The sequence below is a fragment of the Pteropus vampyrus genome, unplaced genomic scaffold (genome assembly GCF_000151845.1).
Source record: "Pteropus vampyrus isolate Shadow unplaced genomic scaffold, Pvam_2.0 Scaffold77, whole genome shotgun sequence".
NCBI classification, from domain to species: Eukaryota; Metazoa; Chordata; class Mammalia; order Chiroptera; family Pteropodidae; genus Pteropus; species Pteropus vampyrus.
This window is the reverse complement of record NW_011888858.1, coordinates 4,832,995-4,847,851: the sequence shown is the minus strand read 5'-3', so window position 1 is coordinate 4,847,851 and position 14,857 is coordinate 4,832,995. Positions and strand designations below refer to the sequence as shown.

The window sequence follows — 14,857 nt, the reverse complement described above, 5'->3', positions numbered from 1 at the left end:
AAACAGCTGCTTTCTTCTCTAGTGCACATGGAACATTCTCAAGGATTGACCACATACTGGGACACAGAAATAGCCTCAACAAATCTAAGAGGGTTTAAATCATACCAACCATATTCTCTGATCATAATGCTTTGAAACTGAGATCAACTGCAAAAAGAAATCAGGAAGAACTACAAATACATGGAGATTTAAACAACATGCTACTGAAGAATAACTGGGTCAGAGAAGAAATAAAAAGAGAGATCAAGAGATACAAAGAAACGAATGATAATGATAGTACAACATATCAAAACTTGTGGGACACGGCAAAAGCAGTCATAAGAGGAAAGTTCATATCATTACAAGCTGACCTTCAAAAACAAGAATGAACCCAAATAAACAACATAATGCTACATCTCAAAAAACTAGTAAAGGAAGAACAAATAAAGCCTAAAGTCAGTAGAAGGAAAGAAATCATTAAAATTATAGCAGAATTAAATGGAATTGAAAACAAAAAAATAAAAAATAAAAAATAAATGCAACAAAGAGCTGGTTCTTTGAAAAGGTTAATAAAATTGACAAGCCCCTGGCTAGACTCACTAAAGAAAAAAGACAAAGGACACAAATAAAAAAATCAGGGATGAAAGAGGGGAAATTATGGCAGACATTGCAGAAATACAAAGGCTTCTACAAGAATACTATGAAAAATGTATAACAGCAAATTTAATAACCTAGAAGAAATGGAATGGACAAATACTTAGAAAGATACAACCTTCCAAGACTGAATCAAGAACTAGAAAATTTAAATAGATCGATCAGCAGTATGGAACTTGAAACAATCATCAAAAACCTACCAAAAAGAAAAAGTCCAAGACCAGATGGCTTCACCAGTGAATTCTACCAAACATTCAAAAAAGATTTAATACCTATTCTCCTCAAACTCTTCCAAAAAAATCAAAGAGGAGGCAATACTTCCCAACTCATTTTACACAGTCAATATTATCCTGATACCAAAACCTGGTAAAGATAACACAGAAAAAGAAAACTACAGACCAATATCTGTCACAAACACAAATGCAAAAATCCTAAATAAGATACTAGCAAACTGAATACAGCAACATATTAAAAAGATCAAGTGGGCTTCATCCCAAAGGCACAGAGATGGTTCAACATATGCAAACCAATTAATGTGATACACCACATAAACAAAGTAAAAAATAAGAACCATACGATCATATCAATAGATGCAAAAAAAAAAAGCCTTTGACAAGATACAACATCCATTCATGATCAAAACACTTAACAAATTTGGTATAGAAGGAAAGTACTTTAACATAATAAAGGCCATATACGAAAAACCCTCAGACAACATTATAATTAATGGTGAAAAACTAAAAGCTTTTCCTCTGAGATCAGAAACAAGCAAAGCTGTCCACTATTACCACTGTTATTCAATATAACATTGGAGGTCCTCACGAGTGCAATCAGGAAAGAGAAAGATATAAAAGGCATCCAAATAGGAAATGAAGAAGTCAAACTGTCACTATTTGCGGATGACATGATTCTCTAGATAGAAAACCCTAAAGACTCCACAAGAACACAACTAGAAGCAATAAGCGAATACAGTAAAGTTTCTGGGTACAAAATCAATGTTCAAAAATCCATAGCGTTCCTATACTCTAATAATGAATTGTCAGAAAATTGGAAAAAATAATTCCTTTTGCAATTGCAACAAAAAGAATAAAATATCTAAGAATAAATTTAACAAAACATGTAAAGGACCTATATAATGAAAGCTATAAAACCCTATTAAAAGAAATTGAAAAAGATACAAAAAATAAAAAGATATTCTGTGTTCTTGGATTGGAAGACTCAACATAGTTAAAACGACTTTATTACCTAAAGCATTAAACAGATTTAATGCAATCCCCATCAAAATACCATCGGCATTTTTTAAAGAAATAGAACAAAAAATCATCAGATTTGTATGGAAGCACAAAAGACCCTGAATTGCCAAAGCCATTCTGAGAAAAAAGAATGAGGCTAGAGGCATCACTCTGCTTGACTTCAAATTATAGTACAAAGTGAAAGTAATCAAAATAGCATGGTATTGGCAGAAAAACAGACACAGAGACCAGTGGAACAGAATCTAGAGTCCAGAAGTAAACTCATATTTATATGGGCAAATAATTTTCGATAAAAGAGCCAAAGACATACAGTGGAGAAAGGAAAGCCTCTTTAATAAATGGTGCTGGGAAAACTGGAAAGCCACCTGTAAAAGAATAAAACTAGACTGTTGTCTATCACCACATACCAAAATTAATTCAAAATGGATTAAGGACCTGAATATAAGACATGAAACAATAAATTGCATAGAAAAGAACATAGGAACTAAACTCATGGACCTTGTACTTAAAGAGGATTTTATGAATTTGACCTCAAAGGCAAGGGAAGTAAAAGCAAAAATAAATGAATTGGACTACACCAAACTAAAAAGCTTTTGTACAGCAAAAAATAAAACTGTCAACAAGGTAAAGGGACAACCATCCAAATGGGAAAATATATTTTCAACTCAATAACAACAAAAGAACAAACAATCCAATTAAAAAATGGGCAGAGCACCTGAACAGACATTTCCCCCAAGAAGACATACAAATGGCCAACAAACATGAAAAGATGCTCAACACCACTAACTATTAGGGAAATGCAAATCAAAACCACAATGAGATACCATTTCACACCTGTTAGAATAGCTGTTATCAACAGGACAAGTAAGAACAAGTGTTGGAGAGGGTGTGGAGAAAAAGGAACCCTCATACACTGCCAGTGGGACTGCAAATTGGTATAGCCACTATGGAAAACAGTATGGAGGTTCCTCAAAAATACTAAGACTTGATCTACCATATGATCCAGCAATCCCTCTACTGGGTATTTATCCCAAAGACTTGAAAACCCATATCCGAAAAGATATTTGCACACCGATGTTCATAGCTGCATTATTAACGATGGCCAGGCCATGGAAGCAACCAAAGTGTCCTACGAAAGATGCTTGGATAAAGAAGCTGTGATACATATATACAATGGAATATTATTCAGCCATAAGAGATGAAATACTGCCATTTGCAACAATATGGATAGAACTCGAGATAACCATGCTAAGTGAAATAAGCCAGACAGAAAAAGTTAAACACCACATGATATCACTTATATGTGGGATATAAACCTAAAAGCAACAAACAAACAAGACAAACAGATTCATTGACATGGACAATAGGTTAGTGATTACCAGAGTGTGGAGGTGGGGGGAGGGGCAGGTATATGGGGTAAAAGGGGTCAAATAAGTGGTGACAGAAAGAAATCTAACTATGGCAGTGAACATACAATGCAATACACACACACACATACATATGTATATATGCCTTACTATTGAATTGTACACCTGAAACTTACTGTATTTCATTAACTAATGTCACCATAATAAAAAAAATTAATTAATTTTAAAAAATAAGTGTTGGTGAGAATGTGGAAAAAAGAAAAACTTCATGCACTGTTGGTAGGATTGCAAATTTGTACAGCCACTATGGAAAACAGTTTGGAGGGTTCTCAAAAATTGAAAACAGAAGTACCTTATGATCCAGCATTCCACTTCCAGGTAGTTCTCCAAAGAAAACCAAAACACTAATTTGAAAGGCTATATGTACCCCTATGTTCGCTGCAGCGCTAATTACAATAGCCAAGATATGTAAGCAACCTAAGTGCCCATCAATAGACAATTGTATAAAGAAGATATATACAATGGAATGTTATTCAGTCATAAAAAAATAAAATCTTACCATATGCAATGACATGGGTGGACCTAGAGAGTATTATGCTAAGCAAATAAGTCAGAGAAAGACAAACATCATATGATTTTACTTATATATGGAATCTAAAGAATAAAATAAACAAAGGAAACAGAAACAAATTAAAAGATACTGAGAAAAAACTGGTGATTGCCAGATGGAAGGGTAGTTGGGGGAATGGGTGAAAAGGTGAAGAGATTAAAAAATACAAATTGGCAGTTACAAAATATTCATGGGGATGTAAAGTACGGCCTAGGAAATATAGTCAGTAATATGATAGTAGCTATGTTTAGTGTCAGGTTGGTACTAAACTAATTAGGGGGATCACTTCATAAATTATATAAATGTCTAACCATTATGCTGTACACCTGAAACTAATATAAAATAATACTGAATGTCAACTCTAATTGAAAAATAAAAATGAAAAAAATGAAAAAAGAAAAAAAATGAGGCACAATTGTATGAATAGGTGTTCTTTATGAGGCCTTTTGAGCCACCCTTCTCTTGCTCATGCCCGCTTCCACATTTGGAAATGTACTGTTGCTTTACTTTCTCTTCCAAAAAAGCTATTCTTTTCTGCTGTAAAAAATTTAAAAATCAAATTAAAATTAAAAAGTGTTATGCAATTTTACTCTGTATATCCAAAACCCTAGGAAGAGTAAGAGAAAAAAATTACAATGAAAACCGTATTAGTATGTATTTTTATTTTATTTTTCTCATTATTTATTTATGTGTTTATTTACCTAATGACAGAGAAAAAGGCCTGGAAGGCAAGATCCTAATTTAGGAGCAAAGGTTACACTGAAGAGAAAGATTGTAGGGATGGGGGAAGGTACTTTCTTTTTTTTTTTTTTTTTCATTTTTTTTATGAATTTATTGGGGTGACATTAGTTAATAAAATTATATAGGTTTCAAGTGTACAATTCGATAATATATCATCTGTATATTGCACTGTGTGTTCACAACCCAGTCAAATCTCCTTCTATCACCATATATTTGATCCCCTTTACCCTATTTCTACCTCCCCTCTCCCTGTTTTCCCTCTGGAAACCACTAAACTGTTATCTTTGTCTACAAGTTTTTGTTTGTCTCCTTCAGTTGTTGCTTTCAATTTTATATTCTACATATGGGTGAAATCTTATGGTTCTCAAGTTTTTCTGTTTGACTTATTTTACTTAGCATAATAATCTCAAGATCCATCCATGTTGTTTCAAATGGCAGTATTTCATCTTTTCTTATGGCTGAGTAATACTCCAATGATATATATGTACCACATCTTCTTTATCCAATCATCTATCAAAGGACGCTTTGGTTGTTCCATGTCTTGGTCACCATGAATAATGTTGAAATGAACATAGGGGTGCATATACCTTTACAGATAAACGTTTTCAAAATATGGGGGTAGGTACCCAGAATAGGGATTGCTGGGTCATATGGTAGTTCTATTCTTATTAACTTGATGAAACTCCATACTGTTTTCCATACTGGCTGTACAAATCTACATCACCACCAGCAGTGTAAGAAGGTTCCTTTTCCCCCACAACCTCTCCAACACTTTTTATTACTTGTCTGGTTGATAATAGCCATTCTAACAGATATGAGGTGGTATATCATTATGGTTTTGATTTGTATTTCCATAATAGCTCGTGAAGTTTAGCATTTTTCATATGTCTGTTGGTTGTTTGCATGTCTTCTTGGGAAATGTGTCTGTTTAGGCCCTCTGCCCATTTTTCAATTGGATTGTTTCTTTTTTGTTGTTGTTGAGTTGTATGAGTTCCTTTACTTTCTATTTTATATATGATATGACTGGAATTTTCTAGAACCATGTGCTCATATTACTTTTAAATAGTCTCTTGATTCTGAAATAAAACCATGTCTGTCTCATGCAGAATGAACAAATGTGTATTTCTCTCCGAAAATTTTGAGTTTATTACTATCACTAATTTGCACACTGCAGCATTGTCTTTCAACAGGTAAAGAATCAGAAGAGTAATAATAACTGCCTGCTTCCCACTTCTATTGAAGTCAAAGGGCAAAGAAATATGGTTAACATGCAGGTGGAAAGATTTAAGTCAGACATGAGAAAAAAATTTCATGATTGAGATGACTATCAGACATTGAAGCAAGTTATTAAAGGGGAAAGAAGGAAGGCATTACAAATCTCCTGTAGGGATTTTAAGGGTAGTGTATACAACCATGTGTTTAGTGAAACTTGGATAAAGCCCAGCTGAGAATTTGTGTCCACTTTTATAACACCATAAATACTAAAGACGTTTTCTGGGATAACCTTTAAATCAGCGGTCCCCAATCTTTTTGGCACCAGTGACCAGTTTTGTAAAAGACAATTTTTCCATAGATTGGGGTGGGGCGGGGGGAGAGAGGGATGGTTTCAGGATGATTCAAGCACATTACATTTACTGTGCACTTTATTTCTATTATTATTACATTGTGATATACGATAAAATAATTATACCACTCACCATAATGCAGAATCAGATGCTATCAGATGCAGCTGTACAAGTGAAGTACATCAACTCACCACTAAAAAGCCTGCCACCAAACGTAGCTTAAATTGCCTTTTGCCACTCACTGGTAGGGTTTTGCTATTAGTCTGCAAGCAATTGATTTATTATGGTCTCTGTGCAGTCAAATCTCCCTGCTAATGTTAATCTGTATTTGCAGCAGCTCCCCAGCGCTAGCATCACCACCTCAGCTCCATCTCAGATCATTAGGCATTAGATTCTCATAAGGAGCGCGCAACCTAGATCCCTCACATGTGCAGTACACAATAGGGTTCTCACGCTCCTATGTGAAAAGAGCATTTTAATGATGTATATCAATTCAATCAAATAGGTCCAAAATTCAGAAATCTATTGCAAGATATGTTTTCAGGATGATATGGAATAAAGTATAACTGCGGCAGGATTAGGGTCACAAATAGAAAATAAACAGCTCTCCCTGAAATTTACACAAATGGTGAAATATAAAACCACCAGAAACATTTATGGTTTGGCTTTTTTTGAAAATGGAGCCTTCATGAGGCTAATTTAAACACTGTATTAATGTTTATAAACTCAGTGGAGAACATGGAAAGGAACAGATGCTTACCCCTGTTATCAAGAGGGCAGACTACCAGGCTGCCAGGGAAGGAGCATTTCCTTGATGGGTCCACTATGACTTGGAAAGAAATTTCTGTTCTTAGGGGAGCCTCTAAGTAAAGCAACTTCCACCCTGCAGCCCAGAGCTTCCTAACCATATCATACTGTTGGGAGTTTTAAATTCCTACACCATAGTCTCTTGTTGAGGATCTCTTATGTTGAGAAAACATAAAGATTAATAAAAGGTAGAAGAAGAGGAGGAAGAGGTGGAGGGAAAAAGAAGAAAAAGAAGATGCACCACTTAAAGTTAAAAATATAGAGCCATAGGGTAGATTCTTAAAGGGACATTAGAAATTCAGATTCCCATTTTGCAGATGAGGAAATAGAGAAACAGAGGCAACTCAAGTTCTGTTTTAGGTGATCGAATGTAAGAGGGAAGCATTTGTTTAGTGACCTTAACATTCTCAGGCTTTATTAATTATTAATTCAGTGAAAACTCTGTCTCTTTCTCTAGATTCTCTTCTTCTTCATACCCCTAAATGGATGTGTTCCTTAGGGCTCTGCCTTTAATCCTCTGCTCACTCATTCTACCTTCTCTCTGGAAGATTAATTTTATAATTCTTTTTAAAATATTATGTTTCTTATATTTCATTTAAAAACATAATATAAGGCTTCAACATAATCACTAGGTATCTAAATCTCAAATCTCTACTTTCACTCTTGACAACCATTACTCTAGTCACACATTTCCCACTAAGATGATGAGGGAACAAATCCTACAGAGGCAATAATTCCATGCCGATATCTGGTAGAGTACTCTTCATATACAGTTTTATGGCCATTGGTCATTATTTTTATGTGTTTTATCTACCCAGAAGACAATAAATAATGTTATGCTATACGTTCTTTTTACAGGACACCTTAAATTTCACAAACACCATGTTTCATATACATAATCTTCTCATCTAATTGTCAGATTTGTAGATATTATAATAGCCATTTTGCAGACAAAAAAAAAGATTCATCAAAGTTAAATAATATGTTCATTTGAAAAGAAGATGTTTCCTATGCCCTACAAGGATCTAATACATCATATACACATAATAAATATCTTTTAAATAAATAAAAATAATTGTCGATTACCTCTAGATCTGGACAATGTCTAGAAAAAATTCCAATGAGATTTCCCCCCTTCTACTTTGACATTTAACTGTGGTTCCAATGATCTCGTACCCCAGAGAATATGGCACTGTTTTAAATAATTGTTCTCAAAGATGTTCTATGGACCTCCTGGTCCCTGAGACACTTTCACATAGTCAGAAAAGTCAAAACTATTTTCAGAATAATACTAAGATGTTACTTGATTTTGTTACTAAGCTATATTTGCCCTGATGGTGCAAATACAATGATGAATAAAAGTACTGGTGCCTCAGCACCAATCAAGGCAGTGGCAACAAATTATAAAAGAAATCACTTTCACTTCATACTGCCATGATGAAACTGTAAATGTTAATTTTATCAAATCTCAACCCTTAAGAAAATGTCAATAGTCTGTGTAAAGAAATGAGAATTATAAAAAAGTACTTCTTTTGTATAATTGAAAACAACTGGAAAAACAACTGCAGTTTGTATTGTCAATAACGAGTTTTTGTGTAAAATTATAATTTTGGGAAATTTACATCTACCTCTATATCTTTACATTCCCAATACTTAAAGATTTTCTAATGATGTCAGTGGGGATACCAATAAATGTGGTTTTGTTATATTGTTTAATGTGGGTCAACATTTAGAAGATCTGGACAATTTAGAGAACCAATATTTTCCAAGTGCCTAATGTACAATGATATAAAATAATGTGTGTATAAAAGATCCATTGAAAGTGCAAGAAAGACCAATGGATTTTATTGTAAGAGTATAGAAAATTCAATGATATGGTTTAATATTCTACATTACAATTAATCTATAAGAAATTACCTCTTGTAAAGTTAGTATTGTAGCAAAAGAATATCTGAAATTTTCTGAAAAGTTATTACAATATTCCTTCCTTTTCAAATTATATATCTTTGTAAGGTCAGATTTCCTTTATATAGTGTATCCAAATTGATATATCACAACATATTGGATGAAGAAGCAGATATGAGAATATAGCTGTCTTCTATTAAACCAAACATTAGAGATGTGCAAAAATGTAAAACAGTATCATTGTTCTCACTAATTTTTTTAAATATAGCTATTTTTTACAAAAATATGTTATTCATGTTAACATGTAATAAGTTTATTATAATATTTTTATATTACTTCATGAATACTTGAAAAATTTCCTCTGCTTGAATTTCTGTGATATTTTCTTACTATCTATCTATCATCTATCCCACATATATCAATAGATATAATCCACATAAATAAAAGTTCTTGGGATAGTTTTAGCAATTAAGCTTTTTCCTTTAAGAGAATGATATTTATTTTTATTGGCATGTATAATGTTTTAATATTACCTCGTACTGAGAAACTTTATATTTAAGATCTGAGGTTTTAATCATGGGATCCCTCTCAGTGAATTAAAATATAAGAGGATCATCAATCTAGAATTAAAATCTCTGTTTAATGTCACAAAAATACTAGAAGCCAATAAGTCAGAAAAATTTATATTGCAGTAGAATTTACAGCAAGGGTTGGGAGAATAGTGTATGGCTTAAAATACATTTTATAATTTTAAGTGCTGCTAGAAAAAGCATTCCAGCCATGTAGTATATCAGAGCATAACTTTTTTTCTAAGTTATATGATAAGCAGTTTTCAAATACCAATGTTTTATTATGTTTAGATCTCAGCTCTTTTCCTTACTGTCAATGGTTATATAGCTGTTGGAAAAATGAAAATGAGACACACCAGAAATTCTGACTAGTATTCTGACTAGTGATATGAAACAGAAATGGGTAGCCACAATGTGTTTTCTTTTAATAAATTATAGCTGTCATATGGATAAACTGTGATTTGAGCCAATCTTTTTGGCCCTTGTAAAACAAAAGTTTTCCAACAATTGTCTGTTTCTTTTATTCATTTTTTTCCCCTCTCCCCATCCTCCCCCATGTCTAGTGCATTGGGATAAAGCAAACCATTTTATCTAATTTTTTTCAGTCAAAAGGAATTTCAAACATTTAAATTTGAATCTTTATGGGGTTACTCGTCTTTTTTTTCCCTAGCTCTGATTATTTTTAAGAGATACAGCCCTTTAGAAAAGTGAAGTGTGTTGATCTTTCAAGAGTCCTGCACTGAGCAATAAAAATTGATTTATGCTCTGCGATAGCATCATAAGTTTATATCTCTGAAGCACAATATAAAGTAACCCTATCACCAAGTCCCTTTGTGCATTCCTACTTTTCTTGATTGACAATACGAACTATTTATTTTTTCAATACACTCATGAATAAGGAATTCTATAAGATATACATACTCATTCTTAATGAGTACTTAGAAGTATGAAAATTAAAAAAAAAGAAAGGAAGGAAGGAAGAATAGGGAAAGGGAGGGAAGGGAAGGGAAGGGAAAAAAGGGAGGAGGAAAAGATGGAGGGAGGGACTAGAATTAATAGTCAAATGCCAGGATGGTCTCAAAGCAGCAGCTTTATTTCTACCCTAAAACAACAGTAGGACTTCTGGCATTAGTTGTATGAAATGAAGATGATTTTGTAAATAAAGAACATATTCTCTCACATTAGAATGAGTGAGTTTGAATTTCAGTCTTAACCCTTATCAGATCCATGGCCTTAGACAATTGAATGTTCTCTATTTTGGTTTTCTTATCTGAAAAATGGGATAGTAAGAGTATCTATCTTACCAGAATTACCGTTAGAAGAAGACCTAGCACATTGTAAGCACTCAAGAAATGTTATTTTCACTTTTATCATCATTATTTTCCTTAAAGCCCTCACATATAGTCACCTACATACTTAAAATTAGGATTTCTTTTTCATAGTGTGACCCTGTAACATTTTTCTTTCTAGGTTCATTTGTTTACTTCCAAACTTTTGTTCTTCTATTTCAACTTGATAGTTTAATTTTTATACTCATAAGTAATCAAGAACTTGGGCTAGGATGCTCAGAAAAGAAAAATTTTCCCATCCAGTAAAAGGTACTAATATTTATTGGATATCTAAAAACAAATTATAAGAGAGAAAACATTTTTAAAATAATTAAACTTTTGCAAGTTTCCAGAAATAAATGCTATCCCAGATTCAATATCTATATTTAAATATTTCTATACCAATAAAATTATTTAATTTAAAGAGTATAACGCCAAATTCCTTTTCTAAAATCAAAATAGTAGTTCTCTGACTTTTAATCAAAAGAAAAAAAACTATTTAAATTCTATTGCAGCCAGACTCTTCTGATACTGAAGACAAAGCTGAATGTGAAAAAAATAAGAATGAGTAAATGAGATATGTGATACCCTAGTGAGGAAAGGATAACATTTATGTAACTGGACAATTAGCAGACCACTCCAAAGATTAGGAAGTGGCCAGGCCAAAGCCTGCCCAGTTCCTCAATTGTTTTGTCAGCATAGTAGTTCATTCATTAATTCAAAGCCAATAAAAGTGTTTTCATACACATTAAATAGGAAGGGAGGAGAAAAAAGGGAAGAGGGGAGTAGTGGTGAAATAAAATGAAGGGACGATGGTGCAGACCAATTTCAGTAGTTCTAGTCCAACTAAAGAAACTAAAAAAAGTAGTCTACGTAAGCAAGGGCTCTCCTAGAGTTCCCAAAATTGAGTCTATGAAAAGGGGAATTGTTGAGCTCCGAAAGCAGTGTGTACATATTCCCTACCTACCTTCCTTCCAACAGTTTACAAATACTTCAATACTTTTACCTATGTGCTATGCTGGCTAGTTTGGCTCACTGTTTAGAACAGGCTTAAATGAACTACCTCAGAGCCTGCAGACTGTATTTCCTAGGTAAAGTGGATACACTTACCCATACTCATCTTGATTGGCAGGTTTTCTCTGCTGGCTGCTTCCACTAGATGTCTCCGGACTTCCATCACTGCCTCTTTGTGCTTTGAGTTAAGTAAGGCTTCCCACAGGGCTTTGGCTGCAGTGTCACTGCAATAAAACCACAAAGAGCTTTAGAATGAATTTCTATAGATAATGGAAAGAGTTGAAAGCAAAATAATCTTAAATTTTTTTTTTTTTGAGTACTAAAGTAATCTTTCCTACTGATAGACTCTAAGCATGGGGATTAAATAGAGACTATCTAACCCATTTTAATCAGCACAAAATATTGAGAAATGAAGAAGATAATAAAATCAAACTAAAAAAAGGAAGAAAAGCTATATTGTTGTTTGAGAAGTGTGGGAAAACTATATGATACTTTTATTTTAGATTTCCACTTAAAAGTACTTCAGAGTATAGTTCAACATTGCTAGAATAACATAAATGTTATGTAAGCCAAAATTTAACAAATGTTTAAAAATGACTTATAGTCATATCAATTTGAGATCATATACTTGTTTGGGAAACACGAAGCAATTAGCAATGAGCATTCCTGTTCAAAAATCACTCACTGGAATTCCTAATGAGCAGGTTTTATATTGAATGAAAATCAAGAATTAGTCTAAGTAACTAAGGCCTTGAGTATCCCTCCTTGGGTCTTAGGTTGGAAGGATGGCACTTACTGAAGCCTTTACAACTAACCGTTGATAACAGCATGAAGCACTGCATTATGCAGGGTCTCATCTGGGCTCACTTGTCCAACAGCCCTCTGTCTCACCCAACATGCCATGTCCAAATTATAAATGAGCACAGTGTTCTTTCCGGAAGACCTCTACATGTAGCCAAGTATACACATTTGTAGTAATGCTTTAAAAACTGAACATAAAGAAACAAAGATGACTTCTGTCCATTTCCAAGGGCTATTTCCTCCACTTAAAGTTCCACTAACATCTCTTGCTATCCCGTTAGCAACAGTTTGGAAATAAATGCATTTTAAGGTTTAGTTTTAAAAGTTATATCTAATAAGATATTAATTTAGCTTTAAAGTTATACCTAGTAAGACATATCTTTCAAGTTTAAATTTGATTTGGAATAATGGAATGATGTATTTCAGCACTGAGTTTAATGTCTGACACATATTAATCTTTCATTAAACGGTTGCTTTTATTATCATCTATTTTTTCAGCGTGAACTAATATTGCTGTTCAACATATTCTACTTGTTTTGATCTGATCAAAACTGTCATTATAACTCTGCATCTAATATTGTAAGTTTAATTTAAATAGGCAAGTAGACTACATGCCAAACCATATTCTCGGTGGTTGGGATATAGATAAAAACAAGGCATAAATTTTCAGTGACTTATAGTCTGCAACACCCAGCTCAGGTGACCAGGCAAGATGTGCCACTGGGCCCCAAAGGACACATACTACATAAGGCCACTCTACCAAGACTGGGAGACACAGCAGCCCTACCTAATACCCAGAAACAAACACAGGGAGGCAGCCAAAATAGAAAGGCCAAGAAACATGTCCCAAATGAAAGAACAGAACAAAGCTCCAGAAAAAGAACTAAACAAAATAGAGACAAGCAATCTACTAGATGTAGAGTTCAAAGTACTGGTTATAAAGATGCTCAATGAACTTAGGGGAAGAGTAGATGAACTCAGTGAGAACTTTAACAAAGAGAAATGTAAAAATGGAGACAGAAAAAATAAAAAAGAACCAGTCAGAAATGAAGAACACAATAACTGAAAAAGAAGAATATATTAGAGTGAATCAACAGTAAATTAGATGAAGCAGAGGATCAAATCGGCAGTCTAAAAGATAAGGTAGCAGAAAACACTCAATCAGAATAGCAACAAGAAAGAAGAATCCAAAAACAATTAAGATGGTTTAAGGGACCTCTAGGACAACATCAAGTGTACCAACATTCACAGAATAGGGTATCAGAAAGAGAAGAGAGAGAGCAAGGAATAGAAAACTTATTTTAAGAAATAATGACTGAAAACTTCCCTAACCTGGTGAAGGAAACAGACATACAACCCAGGAAGCACAGAGAGTCCCAAACAAGATGAACCCAAACAGGCCCATCATACTTAAAGACGCATCATAATTAAAATGCCAAAAGTTAAAGACAAAGAGAGAATCTTAAAAGCAGCAAGAGAAAAGCAGTCAGTTACCTACAAGGGAGCTCCCATAAGGCTGTCAGCTATTTCTCAACAGAAACTTTGCAGGCCAAAAGGGATTGGCACAAAATTTTCAAAGTGATGAAAAGCAAGGATCTACAACTAAGATTACTCTACCCAGTAAAGCTATCATTTAGGATCGAAGGACAGGTTAAGAGCTTCGCAGACAAGAGGAAGCTAAAAGAGTTCATCAACACCAAACCAGTATTACAAAAAATGTTAGAGGGACTTCTCTAAGAAGAAAAAGAGAACAAAGAAAAAAAATCTCAAAACGATAAATAATAAAATAGTGATAACTGCATATCTATCAACAATTACTTTATATGTAAATGGATTAAATGTACCAATCAAAAGATAGGGTAATTGAATGGATAAGGAAATAAGACCCTTACATATGCTGCCTATAGAAGACTCACTTCAGATAGAAAGACACACAAAAACTGAAAGTAAAGGGATGGAAAAAAACATTTTATAAAAATGGAAACAAACAAACAAAATGCTGAGGTAGCAACACTTATACTAAATAGACTTTAAAACAAAGGCTATAACAAGAAACAAAGAAGGATACATACCACTTCTGGGTATTTATCCAAACAAACCCAAACACTACTTCAAAGGACATGTGACTACATATGTTCCTTGCAGCAGTATTTGCAATAGCCAAGGTATGGAGGCAACCTGGGTGTCCATCAATAGATGAATGGATAAAGAAGAAGTGGTATGTATATACAATGGAATATTTCTCAACCATAAAAAAAAAAAAA

At 33.6% G+C, this 14,857-nt stretch overlaps 1 protein-coding gene across 2 annotated transcripts in view; it reads right to left on the bottom strand.

Annotated features, from left to right (window-relative positions):
* Nucleotides 1–14,857, bottom strand: part of SCFD2 (sec1 family domain containing 2) — a 355,447-nt gene that overhangs the window by 314,881 nt on the left and 25,709 nt on the right. For both annotated transcript variants that reach the window (XM_011362648.2, XM_023532112.1), the window contains exon 3: nucleotides 11,889–12,016. In XM_011362648.2, the coding sequence (XP_011360950.1) occupies nucleotides 11,889–12,016 (128 nt within the window). The remainder of the gene's footprint in view (nucleotides 1–11,888; nucleotides 12,017–14,857) is intronic.